Source organism: Orcinus orca, chromosome 9 (genome assembly GCF_937001465.1).
Source record: "Orcinus orca chromosome 9, mOrcOrc1.1, whole genome shotgun sequence".
NCBI lineage: Eukaryota > Metazoa > Chordata > Mammalia > Artiodactyla > Delphinidae > Orcinus > Orcinus orca.
Window position 1 is genome coordinate 80,504,313 of NC_064567.1, and position 27,259 is coordinate 80,531,571.

At 38.1% G+C, this 27,259-nt stretch overlaps 1 protein-coding gene across 4 annotated transcripts in view; it reads left to right on the forward strand.

Moving 5' to 3' along the window:
* Positions 1-3,379: 3,379 nt before the first annotated feature.
* Positions 3,380-27,259, forward strand: part of CACNA2D1 (calcium voltage-gated channel auxiliary subunit alpha2delta 1) — a 514,372-nt gene continuing 490,492 nt past the window's right edge. For 2 of the 4 annotated variants that reach the window (XM_033439986.2, XM_033439996.2), the window contains exon 1: positions 3,446-3,875. In XM_033439986.2, coding sequence (XP_033295877.1) covers positions 3,781-3,875 — 95 coding nt within the window. In that variant the 5' untranslated portion in view covers positions 3,446-3,780. Of the gene's footprint in view, positions 3,876-27,259 lie in introns of all 4 variants that reach the window. The other 2 variants (XM_049714933.1, XM_049714934.1) reach the window with 2 other exon arrangements.

Consider the following 27,259-nt stretch of genomic DNA (forward strand, 5'->3'; position numbering starts at 1 on the left):
AAAACCACTACACACTTTCTTAACAATTCTCCTGGGAATTGAAGCTTCTGAGTTGCTTTCTTTCGTATTCCCACGTCCTGAAAATATTCCCCAAGGACACAGATAACTGAAGCTTTCTGTCCATTTGTCTTTAACTTTGACCTTCTTCGGCACACATCTGTGTGTGTGCAGAAGCATGATAGGGCCTCAAATCACAAGTATTTCTGATTGTGGCTCTTCAGTATACATTTATCTCAGAGACAGGTCATTTACTCTATTTGCATATAAAAAAAATAAGGTTTGTTGTCACAGTTGTTCCCTTACTTTTCTTAAGATATGCTAAAAAGCTAGAAAATTCATCATTTCCTTTAAAACTTTTCTAGCCAAGGAGAATTATTTTCCATTCTAGTGTCTGTCTGTGTTTGTACATGAGAGGGAAAAAAAAAAAAAAAAGGAAAAAGAAAGAGAGGCCATTTTTAGAGTTTCTTTGTCCTATTCTTTAATCCAAAATATTGAAGAAATTAATTTGATGTACTGCAAAATAAATAATAAAAAGCATGCTTATGCATACATACATACAAAAATGTATGTATTCTTATACATGCATACTTACAGAAAAATACAACAGAAATATCAATAGAATTTTATGCTACCAATATACATAGTATAACCTAAAACAAAAAGGGAGTAATAGGGAACATTTTGTGGCTATTATGTTCATATTTTTCTTAGTTCATTTTTAATTAATAAAAATGAAATGTATATGAACAAATTAAATATTTACATATAATAGAAATTGATAGACAAAAGTTAGACATCATGAATATGTCATAAATAAAAGTCAGTGCTCTGCATGAGATCTTTAAACTTTATTAAAGAAATGATTAAATACAAACATCTGTAACTCTTAACTAATCTTTATCAGAATATTTCCTCTTAAATGAATAGTAGATACTGATTTTTCACTTCTTGCTCACAGCCCATAATTCCAGCTTTGTCATCAATCTTTATGATTTATAAACATTTTATCTTGAATGGCAAATTTTGGTGACTTAATAAAATTTTATTAAAATTAATGGGATAGGATCTGATTTTCATGGAATTTTCCAAAATAACTGAACAGAAACAGTGCATTATGGAAGGCTATGGTTAATCCGGTAGACACATAATGCTATGTTGTGAAAATGGTCTTGGTTTACCTTTCATACACTAGAAACAAAGCCACATTTTGAATATCCTCATTAAAAAAAGCTTTAGGTTGATAAAAAGCAATTAAAGGCAAACTTCAAAACAGAGCATTAAGCAATGATTTAGGCTTATAGTTGACAACCAACCCTTTCAGAAAGAACTGCAGGAGCAATATCTTTCTTCAACAGCTTCAGATATTAGAGAACACAGTGCTTCATCAGAGTGATCCAAAGAAATTGCGATTTGGCTCAAAGGCCAACAAAGTTAATAATGAAGCCTGTCTTACCTTCTCTAGAACTTTATTACATTCTCTTATTCCTTAAGCTCTTTCTCTTAAACATATAAAATTGGAAATGGTGTACCTTAGTAGGAAGTCTGAAGTCATTATTGAAATAATTGACAGAATATAATAGTTTTCTGCAGTGTGGCTATTATGATACCAACATATCATGTAGACAGTAATGGGCATCTAATTCTGCCATTCCTAATCCCCATGCTGGGGAAGAAAATCTGCTTTTGAATCATTTAAAAAAAAAAAAAGCTGGACTTGACTATTTAGTTCTCTAATTTTGGAGTGGAAAGCTACCTTCAGTTATTTAAAATATCCATCTGAGCTCAAGTTCTCAATCTCATTCCATCCCACTTCATCTCTCATATGCTACTCAAGTCACAGTGGGGTGCCTTTTATGAGGCCACTCAGAGTAAGAAGAAACAGAGCAAGATAGAGATGTAGAGAATTTAAAGAAAACAAGGCACACACACACAAAAAAGAGAGGTAAGGGGGAAGGAAAAATCACTGGGTCAAGAATCATAAAATCGCATCACCTTTTAAAACGTTGCTAGTAAGTACTATCAGTCTTCCCTATTTGGGGAGGTTGCCTTTAGAGAGATGGAAAATCAATTACGAATTAATAAATGTCCTTCTGTTTTCATAAGCTCTACTGAAACTAAAGAAAGGCTAATTAAAAATCTGACGGCCTCCCCATAATGACACCTTTTACGCATATGCAAGATGGTCTTTTTTTTTTTTCATCAGGAATGGTGTCAAAAGTGCTCTAATATACTACTACAAGGGGCTTAAGAATTTAAGATGTTCAAGGAAACCTTTCCACCTGGTACATCAGCGCCTTCCTGAAGGAGGCCTGTGTGGTCGGGAAAAGAGGCCTAACCCAAGACCCTTCTGTTTTTTCCTACGAGAAGGCCCGGGCACGCCTGCCACTGCTTCTCCTGGGGATGGAGGTGAAACTGGTCCGCAGACTTCTACTCTCTAGCTCTCTCTCCCTCTCTTAATTCCTCCTCCATATTTCAGGGGCATTTTGCAAATTGCCACCTGTTCCTGTTGCTTACCCTTTTAATGCCCTCACCGGGACAAAGTGAACTCATCCTGTAGCAACATTGTCAAGGCAGGGCAGCCCACCGGCCAGACCAGGGCATTCGGGACTTTTTGGAGGTAGTTACAAAGCCTTTGTCACGGCACTATGCTCCCTGGGTGTAGAATTCGTCCCTTCACCCCTGTCCTACCACACGGCAGGGCTAGGAGGATTTTACTGCATCAGGTCCTTCTCTGACTGTCCTCAGCCCGGATCCCGAGGCTCTGTCTTGCCAGGTGAGCGGTACCTGGGCGTGGGGCCGCCGCCACAACTGGCACTCAGCCACGCCGAGGCTCTAGCCTTTGGCACTCCCGGGCAAATAAACAGTGCCACCTGGTAGGGAGTCAAAAGTGGTGCTTTAAAATGCAAATACAAACCCCTCCTACATTTGTTGTCAAATCACTTCTCCATGATTCCTAGGCAGGCGGTGGATTCTGCGTCTGGGAGAAGGGCCGGGGGAACGCTGCCTGCCTGGGCAAAAATAACCCCCAAAGCCACGAGCCAAGTGCTCGGCCGGAGCCCCTGCAGCCTGTGGATACCCTGCGGGCAGCTGGCGGTCCCCGGGGAGCCCCGCTGGGCCGGCTCCGCTCCGCCTCCGCGCGCCGGGCGGCTGGGGCAAGCCGGCGCCGACTTTGGGAGTTCCTGTCTCCCTTGTATGGAGGGCTGCTCCGGCCCGTCTCCGCCCGACTGCTCTGACGCCCAGCCCTCCCGCTGCCCACCCCCAGCCGCCTCCCTCCGACTTGCCCAGAGAAGCCAGACGGAGCCTTTCTCTCTCTCTCTCTGCCACAAGTCTCTCCGCCTGCCATTCCCCCATTCCTGCAGCCACCCCACCCCTCCCCAGTGCCGTCACCCCTTCTCCGCCCCCGCCTCCGCCCCCGCCTTCTCCACGGCAATCGCGGGAATAAATCAAGGAGGAAACCGAGAGGGAGCGAGAGCGCGAGCGCCGGCGGGCTTGCCCAGGTCTGTTTCCAAAGTCGCCCTTGATGGCGGCGGCGGCGAGGCAGCCGCGGCGCAGAGCAGCCGACGCGCGCTAGTGGGTCCGCCCGCCGCCGCCCCTTCCCCCGCGCCGGGCTTCGCCCCTGCAGCCCCCGGCGCGAGCCCGCGTCCGGGTCCCGGCCCTGGGCGCGCCGGCCCTCAGACGCCCGTGGTTTGGGCTGACCGTGCTCCTTCTCCTCCCGTGGTTTCCAGCACCGGTCCTTCTCCAGGCTGGGAAGGGAGGCGAGATTGATCTTCGATAGCGAAGATGGCTGCTGGCTGCCTGCTGGCCTTGACTCTGACACTTTTCCAATCTTTGCTGATCGGCCCCTCATCTGAGGAGCCGTTTCCTTCGGCCGTCACGTAAGTGCCCGGGCAGGGCGGGGAGTGCGGGCCGAGGGGTGCAGCGGAAGCCCGGCGTGGGCTCCATTCCCGAGTTGAGGGGCTTCTCTGCCCGTGGGGGTGGGCAGTGAGCCGGACTTGGTTCTGGAGAGGCCGAGCGGGAGGTGCGCGCTGCTCGCCGCCGGAATGCGCACCGAGCCCGCGTCTTGGGAGCCTCGGCGGGGCCGGGCTGTCCTGGGGAACGTCCGCCAACGACTCGCGGCGCCTCAGCCCATCTCTAAAAGGATTCCTTGGACTTAAAAGAGTTTAGGTGTACTGTGGGAAAAGTTTCCAGCCAGATACCCGCTCTCATCAAACCCAGTCCTATAAAAAGTTGTGTTTGGGTTGGGTATTTTGCACATAGGTAATTGCAGGCTGGCCAGGGTAGCGTGGACTTTTCCCGCACTTTCCCCGCACTTGGCCTCTGGGATGCTCACTAATTGCTGTGGTATCCAAACTCGTTTGGATCCCAAATCACTGGGCGCGCTCGACAGCCTTCCTGATGAGAGGAGTGCTCGCTTCACGCGGTAGAGGTGCTGTCCACCCCAGGGACTCGCAGGTACCGGGACCGTGCCACCCAACCTCCCTCACCCTCTATTTGAGACATTTAAGTGCCGTAGGACAAGCGGTTCCTGTTCTTAGAATGAATAGAACCTATTCTTTGGGGGAGGGACTGAGTGTTTCCAGTCTCCTGCAATTTTCTCTTATTTATACCATTTCTAAAATAGCTTAAAAAAACCTCGCTGCTGTTCTGGAAATAGAGTGTTTGAAGGTAGCTGTATAGTTACAGGGCAGGAAGGGAATGAAAAATAATAATTCTCTTTTAGGCTGGAAAAAAGACAAAGTCAGTGGCACATATAAATATACACATATTTTTAAATGCGCGGAATAGCCTATCAGGCATTCTGGGAAAGAATTTTTTTTTTGGTTCTTGAAGCTACTTTAAAGCCTCTAAGAGTAGGTAATCGGAAGTGGATGAGTCACTTTAATGAATTTTACATAACAAAAACAAAGCCCAAGGTAGCCTTCCCGGTATTTTTGCTATTGGGAATTATTTGCTGTCCTTTGTTGGCCAAGTGCTGAATACTGGAGTTTGTGGTGGATACTAACCGTGAATCTTTACCAGTTGAAATCCTGCAGCTATTATTTAAGGTTCAGCTTAAAGTATTTATTACATTAGGTGTCAGTGCAAGAATCTGAAGGATGCACGTTCTAACCCGGCTAAGGGGAATGTCTAATATTTTTGTCATTGATTTACAGTCATGTACATTTTAGATAATCTTCCATAAAAATGAGTGCAGATCCTTTTTGTTATGAAGCACGAGGCTAAATGCCATCTGTAGATCTTCCTGTAATTGGCAGGATGTTCCAAGCGGATATTTTGAAACATGAAAAGAGTAAGAATTACACCGAAGATGCTTCAAAATTATTCACTCTTATTAAGAAATTACACTTCTATATATTTATTTCTTTAGTCTCTTTGTAGCTTGGCCTGTAAAGCTAGAACTCAAGTGAGTCGCTTGCATTTTGTGTCAAAGAAGTGGCTCTTTAAAGCAGTCAGTGTGTTCAGTTTACACATTTTTAAAGTGTTATTTTTAACTGACAATTTACCAATGTTTCTCTCATTTGGAGGGAATGCTTCATCACACCACTGGGGAAAACTATGACTTTTTAAGGTACTACGAAATACAACCTTTTATTCCTGAACAGACCATGCTAAAATATTAATAAAAGAATCCTTGTTGTAAGAAGGACATCTGCAATAAATGTGTTCCTAAAATTAAAATAGCTCAATTTTCATGGTCAGAAATTCACTAAAGACAAGAAAGAAAATAAATAGTGGGCAAAAATAGGACTTAGGAAGCCACAGTTTCTTTTCTTTGAAAAGATTTGAAATTTATTTTTTAACAATGAAAATTTAAGATATTTTCAAATAATATGAAACAGTAATTATTTTGTAAAAAAGAGCTTAATAAAAGATTTTGTAGAGCTAAGTCAGTCTCTTTTAGGAAATATTGGCAATGTTTTTGTAAGGCTCTTGCATCTTTATTTTTTTGAAAAGTTAGTAACCTGAGGAAAGGAGAAATGAGAGTTGACATTTGTACTTCATGTTGTATTTCTGAGTAAACTTTATGAAATTAAAAAAAATACAGCACTAATTTTATTAAGATGTGGTGCTGTTTACTTTTCTTGCAAGAAAAGAGTTGATGCAGAGAATTTATCAGGATAAATCTCAAATCTTTGGGAAAAATTCCAAGTTCATTAAAAACTCAGTACAAAGATTATAGTGTCACTAAAGGCAAATTATTGTGCTTCTATATATACATTTCTCTGGAAATCATTAGTAAATTCTTTTGGTTTTTTGATCATTTTATTTTTTCCAGAAAAAGTAATATAAGAAGTTTTTATCATCAGAAGAGGAAGAATATGCCATCAACACAGTATAAAATTCATTATGCACTCATGGGAGTGGGACCTGAATTAGAATTAGTAATACGAAGGTTTTTGTTTTTTAGAATGTTTACAATAATATTAAGGGGTTAAGTATTATTGTAATAAAACATAAATACCATTCTAAATATTTTCTTTAATTTTCTCTGGTTTAACATACATTCTCATGTAGCATATTCTGAATTAAAATAGTAGTTAAACTGTTCTAAGAGATAACACTAAAAAAACTGGGTTTTTTTTTTCGAAGGAAGGAATTTTGATACAATTCTTTTGCTAGGTTAGGTTTTTCTTTTGGCAGTGATTGTTTCAATAAGGTGTGAAACGTAAATATGCCATCTGGTAGCAGCCACCTAGTGCATATTGGTTTGTATATGAGTGGAAAGTACATCATTTTCATGTTATAGTATGCACATGTTATATTGATAGTTTAAAATGTAGTTTTCTAAAGGGAATTCTCCCTTGCTTTAGAAATAATTTTTTGGCACATATGTGAAAACACTTCTATTTTAAATCTCAGGATAATAAGTATGGTAGCCAGTATTGTAATGTTAATTTAAATCGGTCGCTCCTAATTTTAGAATCTATTTACAAATCCAGTTTTTAAAAAAAGCACATAGTTATAACTACTATTCATGTTAAACTTTTATCTCAGTCGTATCAAAATGCCAATCAGTCCAGAATAATTGGCTGTGAGCCCTTCGGTATATGGGAATTTTAATATGTTTAAACTATATAATGGGATAAATATATTAGTAAGAATTACTGGTATCTGTAGGAAATAAGCATAAAATCTCATAAAAGAATAGTACTTTGGGGTTTGACTGCTTAGGATATAAATATTTTTCTATTATTAGACAAATTTACATGTAAAGTCTACAGAAAATAAATTCTGTGTCATAACTTTGGAATGGATATCTTTTTCATATGTTAGAAGTGATATAATTATTCTCATTCACGTACAACATAGAGAAGGAAATGTGCCTTATGATAAAATATGAGATACAGTATTAAATGTGAAATAATACCTAAAAACAATGAACATTAATAAATCCTTTTCTCAGATCTTTGATTAGTTTTCATCAGCTTAACCAGATGACAACATTTATTGTTCCACAGGTGTACATTTAAAATATGCAACAGTAGATATATTCTTCCAGACAAGTAATAACATGATATTAAATTTAGTAATGTTTATACATGGTTATATGGGTAGCTGTTTGGATAGGCATTTGAATGAGCATTAGGCAGACTGAAATGGATACAATCTAAAAAAACATTTTTGGGAAGGTACAAGAATCTAAGCTTATTATGGTTTATAAAAGGAAATAAAATGTGCCTTTTTTATTTTCCTATGGCTTTCACCAATTTAATTTTAATTTAATAAATACATATAAAATCAGATTCTATCGCAAGTTGTTCATTTTGAAAATAGGTAAAAACTTTACCACTCTCTTTCTTCAAAGAGACCTTGCTTTGTAGACGCCTTTCCAATACTTCTCCAACATTGATAAAAATAACATAAAATCCTCTTCCTTCTAGGGTTTACACATGGTGATGTTTTGCAGAAACATAAATAACACGTGGAAATTATGTATTCAAATTGACTGATTACATTTAGAAGTATATAGTCATAAGAAATGACAATGCATTTAGGAATTTAAAAAATAATACCAAAACACATGCCCATAACAAACTGTATTATTTAAATTAATGTGTTCTCTGGAGTATTTCTATATTCAACACATGCACAGAAATTTCTGTTCTTCTTATTTTTCAATACAGATGCAAATATTCAAGAAAGTAATCTGTTCTTCTGAATTCACATCTTGTACCTAATATGTGTCGTCAAACTACTTATAACCTAGAAAGTAGGGATTTAAATGGTTAAAGTGAAATATTTTAGGCATATTGTCCAGTTTGTTGATTTCTTTCAGTGTCTTCCATGTGTGGACATAATCAACTCTGATATGAGCATACTTAGATAGAAGTTTGGAAAAAAAAATCAGAATTTGTTTCAGTATTTCTGAAGAGTAACATTTTATTGTTATTAAAGTGACAGCCTTCCATCATTTGTAATAAAAGAGATGTCTATCCAAGTACTTCAAAAAGCATGTAAGCTGCTTACCATGGGGAATGACCTCTGTTCTGTTACACTTATTGCACACTTACCTAAGGCATATGGTATGTATCAGGCACTGTGTCACACTGTGTGAGCGAGTCTTTCTTTTCCTGGACTATTTATGCATAGTACCACAACTGTTCCCTAAGCTTTCATATGGTTGCTTTCCAATAAACTTGGAACTGCACCGAGATAGTCAACCATGTAGCTTACACATGGTTCATGTTTTCTTCTGTGTGCACAAAACCTGGAAATTATTGTGTCATATTGTTTACAGAGTTTAAGGAAAAATAGTGATTGACTTCAGTGTTAATTGAGATGAAATTGGTAGCACTTTGTGAAAAATATTGTACTTACCACCTTTTCCTTGAGGGTCCAAAATATGTTAACATTGCATCATTATATAATTTGTCTAGTTTATCTTACTGTAGTATTCTATTTAATAGATAATATTTTATGTGTCTATGTCTTTCTCTATGTATATATATGTGTACACACACGTATTTATTTTTAAACTTCTTCAGGTGTTTTGCTAGGGTAGAAGAACCTGAGTAAGGTAAGGTTGTTAACAAAGGTGCATGCTGAAAGCTCTCTGCCAATCCACAACTGTTTATGGGGAGTAAATCTCATTCAGAATATTTTTATAACACCAGCATTTAAGAATAATTTTTTTAAGAGAATCAGATGAGCTATTGAAACTGTTCAGGTCCTGTTGGACAAGTTATTAACATAATTGATGAGTAACAACAGAAACGTGGTTCTAAAGATAGGCTTGCAGTCTGTTAAGCAAAACAAATATGAGGAAGGGACTATTGTACTTGAAGTGTTGGGCTCTTATTAAAAGGTCTTTGCATACTAAGCAATTTTATTTCTGCCATTTAATTATGGGATACTTTGAAATTTTTAAGAATTAAACATTTGACGCACCGTGTTTTAGGATTCAGGGATAGAACTTGCACAGGTTTTAAAATTTTGTTTGTAAAACCTGAACTTTTAGGTTTTTCTTATAGGCTTTATCTTATTTGTGGTAGTTCAATTCCACTGCTCCTTTAAAATTTGCCATTTATATAGATTCTAACAAGATTATAAACAAGGAAAAGATTGACATTGTGGCCTCAACAAACTGGCACACTTTTATAGTTAATTTCAATAATACAGAATCAGGCTGTTATATATGAAGCAATATTTAAAGTTCTCTTTGAATATGAATGTGGGATATTTCTGGCTAAATGTTATTTTAACATTTGCTTCTGCTGGTTTTTTCTTTTTTTTTAACCATATGCTTCTGCTGGATTAAAAAAATTCAGATACATTTTAAATTCTATATCATAAATGGAAGAACAACTTAAACTAGAAATGATGGCAGTGGAAAATAATGGTGTTGCCCATTTAAAATGATTCAGATTTGGGGATAATCCTACTGTTTATCTGAAGTTCTTGAGTAATTAAAAATTTATTACAGTAGTCTCCTGGCAAATTTTGAAAAATAATTCCTGAATTCTTTTATTCAAATAATTAATTACTAATTCTTCTCTTTCTCTTTCTTACACACACACACACACACACACACACACACACACAGACACAATTACTATTCGTCATAGTTTATTATTATTTGTACATAATATCATGGCAAATGGAGAAAAAGTTTTGGTTTGTTTTCCATCAGGTTACCTGTGACCAGACCTCAATTTTGGGTCCTGTGCACTTGAATCTTCACTCACTGTGTCGGGGATCTGTTACTACTAGATTTTTCTCTCTATAGGGAAATCGTTGAGGGATTTTGATGCATAGATAAATCTGTAATACATTATCAACACTTTCACCAAAATTGTTAAACGGCCTAGACTGTTGTTCCTTTGACATTTGCCCACATACTGTGGGGATAATTGGGGAAAGAGTGAAGCGAGCTGTTGAGGTTGTCCTCTGTCAGGCTATATAAAGGGATGGTTAGACATTAATGATGTTTCATTTTGAGGATCAGAGGAGGAATGGCTCAGTAAAATAAATGAGCTTATGCACACTGGGAAAATCTGTTTTAAAAAAATAATCAAGAGGTGTTGTGGTGGTGGGACTTCCCTGGTGGCGCAGTGGTTAAGAATCCACCTGGCAGTGCAGGGGACACGGGTTCGAGCCCTGGTCGGGGAAGATCCCACATGCTGCGGAGCAACTAAGCCCGTGCACCACAACTACTGAGCCTGCGCTCTAGAGCCCAAGTGCCACAGCTACGGAAGCCCGCACGCCTAGAGCTCGTGCTCTGCAACAAGAGAAGCCACCGCAATGACGAGCCTGCACACCGCAACAAAGACCCAACGTAGCCAAAAATAAACAAATAAATTTATTAAAAAAAAAAAAGAGGCGTTATGGTGGAGATGCTGTGAGGAATGATGCGTGTGTAAGTGGAGCAGAGGAGCCCTCAGATTTGCGAGGTGCAAAGTTACATTAAAGATGCTAAAGGTTGGCAGTTAGTTATTTTATTTTGTTTTGCTTTACTTTATTTTCTTCTTTTTTCCCATTTTCCATGTGAGCTCGATCATCCTGGAAATATTGTTTACTGCACATTGTTTTTAGAGACCTAAATATTCATATATGGAAATTCACCTTAGAAACCAAAGACAGTAAAATGGTCTAGAGCTCAAAAAATAGAAACAAGCGTTCTTATTTTTTATATAACTCTGGGAAAATGGTTCATTGGATAAGAAATATTAGTACCTGGTAAAATGGTTCATTAGATAAGAAATATTAGTATAGCACTTTATTAAAACCTTAAATGCTAATAATAAGAAAGAAATTCCATTAGTAAATTCCATCCCTTAGATTATAAGAAATGAAATAGCTTGCAGGTTCTAGGCTTCTAGGTAGTACACTGAAGACTATTTAGACCTCTAAGTACATAGTACGTCTTACTTTTTAAAAATAGTTTTGATTTATGCTCTTTTAATGTCTCCTGTTTCAAAGATTTTTAGCATCAAATGTAATTTAATTCAATGATTAATGCAATTACTATTATTCAGAGCAAATTATGTAGTGCACTGAACTACATGCTGAGAATCCACATTGAGGAAGAGAGTCCCCAAGGAAGACATTCCCAACTCCAGGCTGATTGTGAAGCAGTGGAATCTGACAAAGCGTGATCAAGAAAAAGCACATAACGTGGTGAAGAAATACGCCCGGGCTGTTTCATGTCAGGCATAGGACTCCTGGGTGGGAAGAGATGTTGATGGGACCGAATCGTGAGTCTGAGTCTAGGTGATACAATTTTTGCATCAGAACTCTCTTCCTACGTGACCCAAAGGGGAGTCGGGCATTGTTCACAGCACACAGACATTTGTGGTAGCCCAGCTCTGTGTACTCAAATTTGGCTTTCATCCTAAGACTTTTATTTAATTAAAAATAAAATTAATAGGTTTTGAATCATAGTATGTAGAAAATGGATTAAAGAGACAATATTCTAAGCAGGGACAATGGGAGCAGTTAGTAGACTCTTGCAGCATCCCAGAGTGAGAGATGCCCATTGTCTAAAGAGAATAGTGGCAGTGGGAAAGCAAAGCAGGGATGAAACATATTGTAGAGGTAAATATTCAGGTGCTATTGGTTATGGGATTGGGGGAATCAGGAAGAGAGAAGTGTTGGAGATGGCTCCAGGCTCTTTAACAGGTAGATCATGTTATACTGAACTTCCTAGACTAGACACAGAGGAGTAATAGCAAGTTGGTGGTGGGGTGAAAGTAACATGCTCGCTGTTGGACATTTTGAGTTTGTGGTGTCTCTATAGATGACTATTGGGCCATTGGAAATATGTATCTGAAGCAGATTTGGAGGCGAATTGAGTAACTTTGAAGCCAGAAAATGGGTCCATTCATTCATTTAGCGAATATCTATTTGGTATCTATTATGATAGGCACTGTGAGTTTCAAAAGAAGAGTCTTGATCCTTCATATTGCAGAGAGATTTGGATAAGATGAGCCCTTTAAGGAGATCACCAGGTCGTTGCTGATGTGACAGCAGTTTCAGTAGAATGTTTTGGATGCAAGCATGGTTTCCTTGCCTTGAAGAGTTGGTAGCAGGTGAGAATATGAAGGCAGCAAGTGCAGATTGTTCTTTAAAGGAACTTGACAATGTGAGGAAAGGGAGAGAGTAGCAAGTTCAGAGAAAGATAGTGTAAGGGATTTGGCGTTCTTTTGTTTTGCTTAGAGAATAGGAGTTATAATAGGCCATTTGGGATCGCAGGTAGTAGAAAACCATAGGACTGTCTTGAACCAAAAAGTGAAATATTTTTCAGTGATAGTTGGAGCTGGATGGTCGGTCATGGGAGTCAAGGTGAAGGATGTGCCAACACTTACAGAAAGGGGTGGAGCTTTTATTAGGATCGTCTCTTGCTCTAGCCTCTGGTTTTCTTTGTTTGACTCCTTATTCTTCTCTGTCCTCGCAAATGGACTTTATCTGCTTCCTGACCCTCATGTTGTTGAATGCCTGTGAGGGTTTACATTTTCCCTGTTGAAGCTTTCAAACAGTTTGAGACCAGAATCCTAGTCCAAAACACAGCCTCCTAAAGAAAGATATGTTGGTAATTTGAATATGGACCAGATGATCATCTGTAGCTCATTCATTTGAGACCAGGAGTTGGGATTTGGAAAAAGGATTTTGGTTGCCTGAGCTTGGGTCACTTCTCATACCCTGGTCCAATCTCATTAAGAGGTATTGCACTACAACAGGCCAGTTGCTAGTACCATGGATAGAGGAAGAAGCAATTCTTAGAAAAAGGTTCCTGGGGGGCAGGGGAGGTTGTAGAGGCAACTAAATAACTGTTAACAGAGGGGAGATTTGAGCATATCAGAGAGAGAAGCCCAAATGGCAGAGAGATGAAAGGGATGAAAGAGGCCATGATTGATGGGTGAACCGAGGCAGCTGAGGAAGGGATCAAGACGAAAAACAGTGTCTTATAAAGTAACTTTTGAAATATGAAACAGCCTTGAGCATTAAAGCAGATGGTTGGAATATAGGATAGATACACTTTTAATTTACTGGGAGATGTTTTTGGAGGAATGTTCCAAGTTATATATTCCATGCTCAAGAAGGAATGGCATGATTCAGAAATGTAATAAATGCACATTAGTAATGTTCACATTTTGAGATGTACAGACCAGAGTTTTTCTTTATTTGGTAGGAAGTAACAAGACTCTAGTACATCACTGTATTTCCTTTGGACACAGCAACGTTTGGTTCTCTTTTGTCTTTATTTCTCTTTTCTTTCCTTTTTTTAAATAGAGATTGTCATCTTGAAGACCCATGTAGTTTTGCAAAATGTCATTAGATTTAATAAGTGTATGTGCTGATGATAGAAAGATGTTACAGGAGTATCAAGCAAAAGAAAACAAAAAAAGAACAAATAGTTCTTGATTTTGGCAATTTAGCCTGAATCACTTATTAATTTTTTGGCAGATAGGGGTGACTTGTGGCCCTACTTTGTCCATGCTTCTCCCCGCCGCCCCCCACCTGCCCAAACCCCATGTCCGTTCTTTAGCAGAGGGCAGAAATTTGAATTGAAACAGATCCTTGTAAAAAAACCCAAACAGTATAATGAATTTGATAAGACAACAAACCACTGACAAATATTCCTGCAAAGCATGTCCCTGGTCAACCCTTACAGAGGCATCTCAGGTCTCCTGAAGGTCTGAAAATCACTGGCAGCTGCCATCACAGCAGTTCCCTGAGTTTCCAAGATGACTGAATGAACAGTTAGGATTGCAAATGCCAGCGGATCTAAGAATCAGTCTTGATCTCATTGGTCCCAGTACAGTGTGGAAAAACCACCCTTGTGGTCTGTAACAAGAGTTGAGGAGAGTTAGGGTGGATATTTATTTCCATTTTGTGACTGCTCTTTTTTCTCTTCCATAGCTATTCACAGTTTGCTTGAGCTAATTTTGATGTCTCTACCCACAGAAAGTCTGGACGCTAATAATTACAGCTATCTTTCAATTATTGTTACATTGCTTTCTAACATATTTGAGCTCCTGAATGTGAGGCACTGTGAATTACTCTGCATGTTTTTTAATCCATCCAACCTTTAAGTCAGTCCCTTAAGATAAGTATTATCCCTGTTTTATAGATGAGGAAGGTAAAGTTTTGAGTATGAAGGACTTTTCTGAGTTTTTTTTAGGAAAAAATTGGACCCCAAGCAGCTTGATTCTAGACTCCTACACTTAGCTGCTGTACTTTGCTGCCCTTACATGGCAGGAGCCTGGATTTCTTTGCACCCATTATCTTACCTGCTCCAGTTGTGGCTGGCTGCATATTCTAGCAACGCGGCCAAGAGGGTAAAGGAGTCAGTGTAAAGTAGAGCAGACTTAACACTAAGTCCAACTTCTCCATCTGCAGAACAAGGGTAATATTGACCTAATCCTGAATCACAGTATTATATCATGGGGATCAAGTGAGCGGATGCATGGGGAATCTTGAAGGACTGTTTAATGGCCAGGCTTTATTATTTGTACCACGTGTGATTTTTCTGTCTTCAAGGGATCATGAATTGATGACTAAGGGTTAGTGAGCTAGATTACTGTGCTAACATATCATTTGGTCTGTTGTTTTCTTTCAGAAAAAGCTGAAATGAATGGGAAAAGGGATGCTTATTAGCAGGCCTTAAAAATGTTTCTTCTTAAAAAGTTGTGTAGCCTTTAATCATAAAGAGGAAATGAAAAGAGATGCAGTGGACTAGAGTGAGTGAAGTGTTCTGTCTCTAGGTTCAGGACGCAACCTATATCTTAAAAGGGACCACGAAGAAAACAGGACCACAAAGGATTTGATGTGCTTCGTCTTGACATTTCAGCCAGCACCTGTTGTATGAGATCTGTGCCACAGGAGATTGAGTCTATTTTTAAAAGTCATAACTTTGCCACTGATAACCTCTCATTGTCAAAGATGGAAGTTTTCAGCTTCAAGACAGAATATTTGAAAGTGAATAAAGTAAGCTATCCATGATGTTTATAGAAATGATTGCAGACAACCCTGCAAATTGAGCGAGCACAGAATAGTAAAATTGAGACCAGTTGCATTTTTAGTAACGAACACAGAAGTCAGAAAAAAAACTGCCAAGAGCATACTGAAAAAGGCCAATTTTCGTTTGACTCGTCCAATTGATGATTAGTTACACTCATTGAACCCCACTCCTTCACTTTATAATATAAATGGAGTTTAGCCTTTCACAAACACTGTTCTCTTATTGGTAGAAATAAAACGGTTAAATGAAATTTCTGCTGCACATTTTTAATTGATTCATGGAGGGAAGAGATGTTTTAGATGAAACTTTACATTAATACCAATGATTAATGAGTACAACTTGATGATAACCATTGAAGCAGCAAGTTTTCAAGTGCCAGGAACCTGCCTTTTTATGGCAGTCATTTTGACATTTGTCACAGAAAGGAATGTAAAATTCTTATGACGTCTGTCACTTTAAAAATACCAACACTTCTTTGCCATAACATTTCATTAGAATTGACTTAAACTTGCATCTGTGAAAATGTTAGGAGAGACAAACAAATGGGCCATGTGAAGCCTCAGGAGGATGGGCACAATGGGGTGTGTGCAGATTGCTCTAAATTAAACATGTAGAATGCTTGGTTGTCTCTCAAAACACCTGATTTTCCTGTCGATATAAATGTAGAAAACCGAATTAATTTTCATGAGGTGAAATTTTATTGTGCATGTGTAGCTCAGTTCCCAGGGGGTTTGATACATGGTATTAAGGTCGGCTGGTGAGTAATTGTTTAAAATTTATATTAATACTCGATGGTGATAAATAAACATAGGGGAATGGCAACTCATCACAGTGCAAACTGTGCCTGATCATTAGATGAGGTCATTCATCTCCTTAAATTATCAGAGGTGACACAACCTGTCTGTGTGGTGTCTAAAAGCCAGCTGAGTCCCTGGGTGTAAATGACCGTGACAGAGGGGCAGTTTGAGGGTTGCAAGCTTTGGATTTGGTCCTACCCCTTCTGTTGTTTTCCGTAAGTGAAGTAGATTTGCCCCTGAGAGTCTGCTTTTATAATATACACAGGGATCTAAAACCTGAGTTTAATAGGCTGCTCAGTATTTGTTTTTCAATTTTATTTTTGTGTTTCTGTACCCCTGCCTTAATTACAAGCAAACACATTATATATATATATATATATATATATAACTGTATAACTATAACTAAATATATGTGTGTGTATGTATGTATATACACATATACACAGACACGTAATGTATGAATATTAGATGTTGGTTCCATGCTGAGTATCAGTGAAGCTGCGTTCCTGTAGGTGACTATCGAGTACTTCTAAATTCTAAAAAGGGACTGTTTATGGTGTGGTTGCAGCCTTTCCAAGTTTTGGCATCTGAACCACAGAACACAGATAATGGTTTGAGTGACGATTTTTTCAGTTCTCTGAAAAACGGTTCATGGCTAGTACCATTCTAGAGGCATAGAGGTGAACTTAATAATGGATGGTTTTGAACATTAGGGCTTAATTCCCTCTTGGAGTTTGCCTGGTTGGTTAATAATGTGGGTTCAAAGCTCAGTTCTACCATTTATTAACTGGGTAACTTGAACAAGTTAACTCTTTCATTGCTAAAACTTCATCAGGTTGTTGTGAGAATTAAGAATGTTAATTCATATGAAGCACGGCACATAGAAAATACTGGATAAATATAATTTGATTAGAAGCAGGAGAATTTGGTGGAGTCAGGTGACTTGAGTTCCGGTTTGCCTCCACCACTAACTAGGTGTGGGACCTACCTAGGTAACATCTTGTGAGGAACAGTTCCTGGCTTTAGCACCTTCTATAATTGCTCACCACTCAACTGTTTCCTAACAACTAGGTCTTAGTTGTCACGTGTCTGTTGAGCATAAACGAGATGGTTCTTGGTACCCCAGTACTCCACTGCCTTTGAGGATGCCTCTGAAAAGGTCCCACCCCCAGCCCTCACATTTTAGTCTTTTCTCTCGCAATCTTTCTGAAAGCAAAAGTGCTAAAGTTTGATGTTTTCCTACCTTTTTAATACTCTGTGCTCTCCCCAATTGTACTCAAGCATGGTATGGTACCAGACTCCTTTCTTTGTCTGTTTGAAGGGCCCGTTAAGAAATATATAAGGAAGTCAGTGACCTTGCATTCTTGTGTGCAGAGAAATAATGTTAGTGGCCTGTTGTCATGTGAGATCTTGATTCTGTGAAATAGGCACTAGATGTTCTCATCTGACAGTATGTTTCTAGTACTTGTTGCAAACTGTCTGAAAATGGTAACTTTTAAATATCAGCAATAATAGTGATACTTGTGTAACATAGAATGGTGCTTTCTTTTTCTTTTAAGATGAGCAAAAAACACATAATCCTGTCTTACACAAGGAATAAATGAATATTATGAAGTGTTTTTAGAAGAGTATAAATCAATTATATTGTACCGTTTAAAATACTTTTTAAAGGAGAATTAATATTAGGGCTCATTATGCATCTTTTTTTAAAATTTATTTATTTTATTTATTTATTGTTGGCTGCATTGGGTCTTTTTTGCTGTGTGTGGGCTTTCTCTAGTTGCGGCAGGCGGGTGCTACTCTTCATTGTGGTGCTCTGGCTTCTCGTTGCGGTGGCTTCTCTTGTTGCGGAGCTCAGGCTCTAGGTGCACGGGCTTCAGTAGTTGTGGCACACAGGCTCAGTAGTTGTGGCTCATGGGCTCTAGAGCGCAGGCTCAGTAGCTGTGGTGCACGGGCTTAGTTGCTCCACAGCATGTGGGATCTTCCCGGACCAGGGCTTGAACCCGTGACCCCTGCATTGGCAGGCAGATTCTTAACCACTGCGCCACCAGGGAAGCCCTCATTATGCATCTTAAAGTTTGGAAGAGGTGTGTGTGCAGAATCACATTAAGTATGGCCTTTCCTTCTGCCCAGTTAATTAGCTTTCCTCCTAGTAAGGTAATTCCTAAATGAGAGAAGTTAGAGAAACAGCTAAATCCTTAAGATTTATGCAAAAAAGATGTGGATCAGACTAAACGAAAGAGATTGAAGACTGACCGTGATCACTGGTTTAAAGTACAGTGAATGAAACAAATCAGACAGAATCTTCATAAGTGCATCTTTTATGAAGACTGAGAGAGAAAATGAATTTAGAATTCAGTAATCTAGACTCACTTATTTATTTTAGTTTGGTGTTTTCTACACTGTGTAATGTATTGCCACAAACTCAGTTGTTACAAACAATGGACATTTCTTTTCTCACAGTTTCCACAGTCTGATCCACATCTTTTTTGCATAAATCTTAAGGATTTAGCTGTTTCCACAGAGTCCAGCCAGGGCTTCACTGGTTCCTTTCCTCAAAGTCTCATAAGGTTGCAGTGAGGTGTTGACTGGCCTGTGTTCCTCTCCAGGGCTACTTTTCTGCTCCTCTTTCAAGCTTTGGTGGTTGTGGACACTTACTTGTGGTTGTAGGACTACCTCCCCTTTCCTGTTTGTTCTCAGCTCCTAAAGGCCCCTCACTCCCTTCCCACATGGCCCTCTCAAAGGTCTTCTCACAACATGGCAGTTTACTCTTTCAAGGCCAGCGGGAAGATCTCTCTTTTCAGAAAGGGGGTCCAGTTCCTCTTTTAAGGACCTTCAATTAGTTAAGTTAGACCATCTGTGATAATCTTTCTTTTGATTAACTCAGAATCAAGTGATTTGGGATCTTACTTACATCTACAGAATCCCTTCACCTTAGTCGTATAACAGAACAGTCATGGGAGTGACAACTCTTCCTGACCCCAGGTCCCACCCCCCCTCCAGTGGAGTAGATGATGCATGGGAGCCATCTTAGAATTCTTCCTCCCTTGGGTTTTATTATTAGACAACCATCCTAAAGACACCAAAAACTAGAAAATGGGAATACTCCTTTTGACTTTAGATGTTCACAAACTTTGGAGATTCTTGGAAGCAGTCAGATGACTATCTTCCTTTTTGCCTCAGGCAAAGTGTGATTTGCCACATTGGTGCCAATCCATCCCGTCAGGAGTCAGGAAAGTAAATCCCAAAAGTTCATTAACTACTCATTACTAGTGTTGTCATAATTAGTTAGCTGAACGTTCCCCCCTCTACAAAGAAAAGAATTCTCTGTGGTATGGTTTAAGCCAGTTTACACAATTGTTGTTAATAAATATATAGAAAAATTGTCCGACAGTTCTTTTGAAATGTAAAGGATTAAGTTAACTCTAAATTAAGGTGTATACTTCGTGAAATCTTGGGTCTCTCCTTAAATTGTGTACATTTCCCTGCCTGTATAAACTAGTGATTCTGTAAAATCCTAACCAGCATCTGTTTTTGCTTATATGTATCTTTCTGGACTGGTCATGTTCTCTAGCTAATGCCCCAGTTATAAAGTATTAATGCAGGAATGTTCATATGTAACTGAAAGCATCCATATGTGATTTCTCCTCTTCACTGACTGGATTTTGGTGAATAGTTATGATATGACTTCAGCTTTTCAAAGCAGATGCTTTGAAAGATGCTTCTTCACGATACCTAAGTACTGGCTACTCAGTAAGTTTACCTAAAAAAGGCCCCTCTTTTCTTGCATACAGGTGCTCCCTTGCTCTGCACTATGCGTACCTAGTCATTTCATTTTGGAAGTACAGCTGATGGTCTGATTTGTTCAGGATTTATTTGTTATACCTCTAGCACTAATTAATTTGCTAACACCAGGGGATTCTGGCCAGAGTAATTGTCTATCTAATTCAGTGCTTTTCACACTAACTGTCCTAAAGGAACAGAGTTTACTTTTTGTAAATTTCACATTCATTGCAAATGTATATTTTTGTAGAATACTACAATGAAAATCAGTTAGTAGAAAAATGAAATTAAAAAAGATATGAACCTTTGTTTTTAAATAATTAGATTCAATAGTCATAACATTACTTCTTCAAACTGTTAGAATGTGTCTAAACACCCTCCATTTCTGTGCTTTCCTTGAGCTAGATTTGCAGAGCATAATCTGAGTATCTCTAGTTTAATTGATTTGGCTGTTTAAGGTAACTAAATGACTGTTTTCAGTTTAAAGTGGCATGTAAAAAAACCTAAAATTGAAGATTTTCACATTGAATGATTTTTTTAAATGATGTGTCCCACTTTAATGCTTGCCTTTTATTTTGGCTATTAGATAGCTATGACTTTTTTCATCAAAGTAATCATAATAATTTGGCTCGAAAGGAGCTGCCGATTTCACATCATTAGATGCTGTAGTTCCTTACTGGAATTTTATGTTCTTCACAAGCAGATTTATTTGACTTTTAATGTACTCTCTTTAGAACATTTACTATTTGCAATGGGTCCAAGCATTTGCTGTCAGCAAAGGAAATATTTTGGTACTGTAATAAAGTTAAGGGCTGCATACCCTATTTAGGACCAGTTCAATAAATCAGGACTCATGTGAAGGTAGCTATTATTCCCTTTTGATGGATTATGGGATTCCTTGGATGTATTCAAGAAACAGATGGATACAAAATTTTTACTCCACAAAAATTTTATGTCCCAGTATCAAGATGAAAACACCATAAAACATTCCTGGGGCAGGTTGAGGTTTTTGTTTTTGTTTTTTTCCCCCACTTCGTTTTTTAAAAAATTATCTGTATAAGACGTACTTGGTCTACGAGGCTGAGGCTTTGTAAAAATCTCCACCTATATCTCAGATCTCAGAGTGTCTGCCAAAGTATAGAAGTATAAACTCTCTCACTGAATTGAAACACATCCAGAATCAAACATAACGATTCTTGCAAAAGGCAATTAAAAGATTTTTTCAAAGAACGGAATGTGCCATTTACCTTCGGTTCAAATGTTCACTTAGTAAGTAGTGTGAATTGCAGAACTTTTTCATTTTGTAGAGTCCACTTTCTCCTTCAGCATCTGTGCACTTTGAAGTTGAAATGTATTAAAAAAAACTTGACTTTTTTGGACGAAGAATATTTTTATTTCCTGTTGGTTCGACGAGAGATTTTTCTGACCGTCTGTTGCCAAAGATGTTCTTAAGTTGCATGTAGGATTTTACCTAACAAAACTGAGGCATATTAAATTATATCAATAGACTGGTACAACAAGATTATCTGCTCTTTATTTTATGCTTTTCCCATGCAGTACTTCTGAGTAATATCTGTGTATATACACTTATTCCTGAACGATTGTCTCATGGATTTTTATAGAGTTTTTCCAGACTGTTGAGATAAACTAGTTTCCTAAAAAATCAGAATTATATGTTTTAAGAATCTCTTGAAGGGTTCTAACTCTGTTCTTTAGCGGGTCACTTAAAACAAACCAAATTAAATAGATCTTTTTATAAAGATGCTGCATCTTCCAGCTAATAGGATGTCAGGTCAAGAACAATACCCATATTAACAGTGCTAGACACACTCTTGCTAAACTTCTCAGAACAGCTATCCCTTTTAAGTGACTTTCAGGATAAGCGCACAAAAAAATACCTTGTTGACAAATTTTCTTCTAACTTCATGGATTGTACATAGTAAAAATTATAGCTGTTTCTATGTTGTTTGAAGAAAGATTTCTTTAAGAAAGAGAATGTTCAGTTTAGCACATTACAAAGGCCATGATTCTAAGAAATCAGCTGAAATCTTACCAATGGAAATTATCCAACACCCTGGTACCCATTATAGTTAATTATTGCAATAAAATATTATTACATTTTATGTGCATATCATTTAAAATATCTTGGCAAGATGACCCTCATACATGAATATTTTAATGTAATTTAATATATTTGCAATTTGGCCAAAATTAGGGTGAGAATTTAGAGCCAGATGTCATTGTCTTATAAATGTCACATCTGAAAATAAAGTATTATCTTTTTTGTGAACAACTTTGGTTAGGGGTTAGTTAGGCCTGTTTCTTAGAGCTACAAGGAAAAACAGGAAGGGAAAATAAGGTTAAAGACTGTATGAAGTAAAATAGATAACTAATGAGAGCCTACTGTTGAGCACAGGGAACCCTGCGCAGTGATCTGTGGTGACCTAAATGGGAAGGAAATCTAGAAAAGAGTGGATATATGTATACGTATAACTGATTCACTTTACACAGCAGAAACTAACACAGCATTGTAAAGCAACTATACTCCAATAAAAATTAATTAAAAAGATCTCAGAGAGGAAAAAAAAGACTATATGAAAAAGGCAACCAAAACCTTGCTGCTTCGTGGAATTTTTTTTTTTTTAATCTGTGAGGTTATTCTATTGACCTTAGGTGGTCTGGAAATGCAAGTCTCTGCATGGTTCTTCCTCTTCCCTGAGCATCCCCAGTTTTTAATTAGATTGCGAATTAAGGCACACCCATGCATACACGATCTGATTAAATCTGAGCCAGCCCTATCTCCAGGTGAGCATCCTAGAATTGACATGGCATCATATTTAGTGGTATTAGAGGCAGTCACCAACTGTGGCTTTGTGTGCATCTCCCTCTCTTTCCCTATCCCTCTACCACTGTATTTACTCCCTTCCTGATGGAACAGGTATACACAAGCTCTTCCTTGGTTTTATGCTCCATCCATGATTTGAGACCCCTCCCCACTTAAAAAAAAAATTCAAAGGACCTCTTATTTCCCAAACCCTTAGATAAACAGAATCTTCCTAGAAATGTCATTTTAAAGAGAGTTTATTAGCACTGATAAATCCTGAATACGTAGACCATATAAATGCAAACCATAGTTTTCGAGAGGATTTTTCTGTAGTTCTGTTTAGACTTTGTGGTTGCAGCTGCCAAACAGAACATTTGGGCTTTCTTCTACTGAAAGTGTGCTCGCCAGTGTCTTGCCATAGAGTCCTGGAAAAAGTTGTGAAAGCATGATTTCTTGGGGTTTTCTATCTAACTTCAGATACTACCCCTTAGAACTCCTGATACTATTCTGAAGTCATCATTGAAGATAGTTATCAGTGGCACATAATAAAGTGGTGATAAGAAGCAGGACTTAGCCAGTATAGAACTATTCTGGATATATGTGGTATTTTATGATAATAAAGCAAGAGTGCTATTTTATAAAATTATGGATAGTGGGACACCAGTGTGGTAGATTAAGAGGGGAAGACGGTTGGATAAAAAAGACAAAGATGTTTTGAAGGACATGCACTTGAAGAAGTATAAAGGATAATTGAATTACCATACTTCAAGAACTAAGTGATACAACCAATGTTAAATTGTGGCCTGATGTGGTTTTTTTTTTTTTCCTGTTCTGATTTTTCTGTTTTATGTCATTCTGAATTGAAGGTTGAAAATCTGCTCCACGTAAAACATAATACAAATTTATCAAAGACAAGTACTCTGCAAAATTGTTGTTGTTGTTTAAAATTTGGAAACAAGAACCTCAAAACACTTAAAGCATTTATTCTGTAAAGTATATCAGAGAGAAGATATTCTGGCATTTTTTAAGAGAGAGCACTAGATTTCCTCTTTATATTCATTTAGGTACATTTCTGGAACCGTTTCTCATGCTTTTATCTTTCAGTGAGCATGGTTCTGTTTCTGGCCTTCATGATGTGGTGGGTTAAAAGCAGTGTTTTATAAAGAAAACAAAATCACGAGTTGGTTATGGGGTGAAAACTGGAAATTAAGAGGTTTTGGAATCCTCAATTAATACTACATGCAGTTCAGTTTTAATTCATTTATATTTCTTACCAATCTTGGTTTCTCCTAAATTCAGACACAGCACGATAAAGGCTAGACTGCTCAATTTTAATTTTATAGTATTTTTTTAGCATTTCATAATAATTTTATAGTATTTGGGAGCAATTCAGAATTATAATTTTGACAAGTTAGAAAAATCAGAGAAACTTCACTGAAAATAACTGTTAAAGTCTATTAAAATGCACCTAGGAAAGATAATATTACCACATGGAATTTATAAAATAAAACCACTAATTTTCCCACACAATCTAAGGCTGGGTTTCGCAAGCTGGCAGTATTGGCATTTTGGACCAGACAGTTATTTGTGATTGGGGGTCTGTCCTGCAGTTTGGTCTTTACCCTGTTAGAGGCCAGTAGCAGCTCCTTCCCAAGTCATGATGATAAAAAATATATCCAGACATCGTTAGATGTCTGCTGGGGTACAAAATCGCTCCTGGTTGAGAACCACTGACCTAGATGGAATCAACACAATAAATTGGCCCCTGATATGTGTTCCTTTTGCCAGTGACGTGTATTTCCGGTTCTCTCCCACAATGCTTACGTGGTGTTTGCATTTTGCTAACGTTTTGTCGCATCAGTGAGTTTTATTCATTAATCCCTGATAATAAGTGTGCTATTAAAAAGGGTAAGTTAGCTAGTTCAAAATATTTTCTAAATTAAGCTGTTAAATTTAGTGCTTGGTGAAGCAGGAAGTATAATTATTTAACATATAGTCAAATGTGCAGGGGTAAAATTCTCCTGTTCCTGGAGATCTCTGAATTTCCTGAAGGAAAATTTTGTAGTGAAACATGTCTTTAGCAGAAGCATACTGGTGTCTGCTCTTTCCTGCTGGGTCTGGAGCGGAAATGAGACAATCTCTCCTGTCCTTGTGCACACTGGATAAAATGCTTTGTAGATAACAGAAATGCTGGATAGCTGCCAGGGTGGCCTGTGGGCAAACTAATTAACAAGGACACACACTCTAAATTCATTAGAACTAATGAATTTAATGATAGGGGTATTTGTTTCACCTGGGAAAGCTGCATAGCAAACTAATGAAGATTTTTCTTGGTTGAAAGTGCTCCATTTTTTTCAGGGGAGAACAATTAACAGAGACTGCAAAAGAATACCAGCACTTTTGCAACAAAGTCACCGTACTACTGAGCTTTATTTGTAAGTGTATTAGATAGTGCTCTGCCTTATATGGAGCTTTGAAATTTTATAGGGCTGGTGTGAACTGATCACACACCAAAAATATCTTGATGAGTAAGGAAAAGAATACCACGTGTTTCTGCTCATCTACTTTTTCTGTAAATGGAGAACAGCTACATGCTGTTTGTTCTCTTTTAGGACAGTGCACTTACAAGAATGGCAACACAAAGTGGTGTAGTATAGAAACAGTTATCCTAGGGATCACTGTCTACATTGGTTACAAGGGAATGCTATTTCTCAAGGGAAAATGGAAACCCAGAATCTCTGGTCCAAGATACTCTGTTTTTCTGTTGTTCAGTCAAAAGTAATTTCTCTGCTTCTTTTTCTTCTGTCTGTTAAAAAAAAAATAATATGAATAGTTGACCTCTTTAGTTGATTGGACTTAAATGGGGCTCTTGAAGTACTTCAGATCCATTCTACTCTGATCAATTTAGGGGAGGCTAGAAAGATCCCCTTTTATGCGATTAGTATCTCCTTTTTATATTGTCCACTTTCATACTTTTCTCATGCATATCATTTTATTAACAAAACATAAATATATTACACTCTCAAACTATACAAAATCTAGTGCATTTCCACATACTTTCTCCCTTCTTTTAGGTATTCATACTGGAGCAGAATAATCACTGCCTTTCCCTTTCTCAACTACACACAAATGGAGGAAAAGGTATCCTATGCCTTCCAGCATTTTATTTCAGCCCAGCTCTTTTGCTTATCCTCGTGTTGGGTTTGACCAGGATGCTTTTGGTTTCTGCCTGTTACCCAGCGTAGCTGTTAATAATGCCCCTTCACTCTCACAAATGTCCAGGTTCAGACACCAAATTATATGATCACCCTGAGCTCAGGGTGTATCACCAGTATGCCATACTGTGTATTCCAGTTTATGGTGTCACTGTTATGAAATTTAGATGATATATTATTAATATGTATATGTAACAGTAGAAATATTTGAGTATTTATACACTTCCATACATATGTCTGGGTGGTGGATATCTTAACTCTAAAAAAACGCAATGATTGAGACATACTTGTTCTAGCTTCTTCAATATCTTGGATATACTCTTTCCTTTAAATGCATTAAGAAATGGAGTATTTATTATATATTACACAGTATTAGTTTAGACTTTTTAAACAGTTGTGAATTACCAAGTTATGCAAACTATTAATGTGAAGAACAATCCTAATTTATGCATTACTTTTGAGACTGCTTTTGAGTCCCAGCACAGGACACGTGTTCTCTTAGGTTGACTTGTGTTCTCCCAAAATTCATATGTTGAAATTCTAACCACCCTTGCCTCAGAATATGACCTTATTTGAAAATGGGGTCTTTGCAGATGTAATTAATTTGAATTAGGTCATACTGGAGTAGGGTGGGCCGTAATCCAATATGACAAATATCAATATAGATGGGGAAAATTTGGACCCTAACACACACACACACACACACACACACACACGCAGGGACGGCACTATGTGACGATTGGAGTTACGCTTCCGCAAGCCAAGGACCTATCAGAAACTAGGAGAGAGGCATAGGGCAGATCTTCCCTAGTGCCTCCAGAGGAAGCATGGCTCTGCTGACACCTTGATCTAGGACTTTGAGCCCTCAGAGCTGTGAGACGATATATTTCTGTTCTGTGCCACCCAGTTTGTGGGCTTTGTTAGGGCAGCCCCAGCATGCTGGAACGGACCCCATGTCTGAGCTGCTCTGCTGGTATGCTCAGGACATCACATTCAGTCATTTAAGACCTGGTGGGTCAGATTGTCATAAGGTACCATAATTATTAATGTGGTTGCATTTTAAATGAGACATCATTAAAAATAATTCATTTAGAACATTTAGCTATGAATACTTTGTATATTTATATTCCCAATGGTCTTTTGCACGTACTAACCCTGCACACACACTGACCCTGCT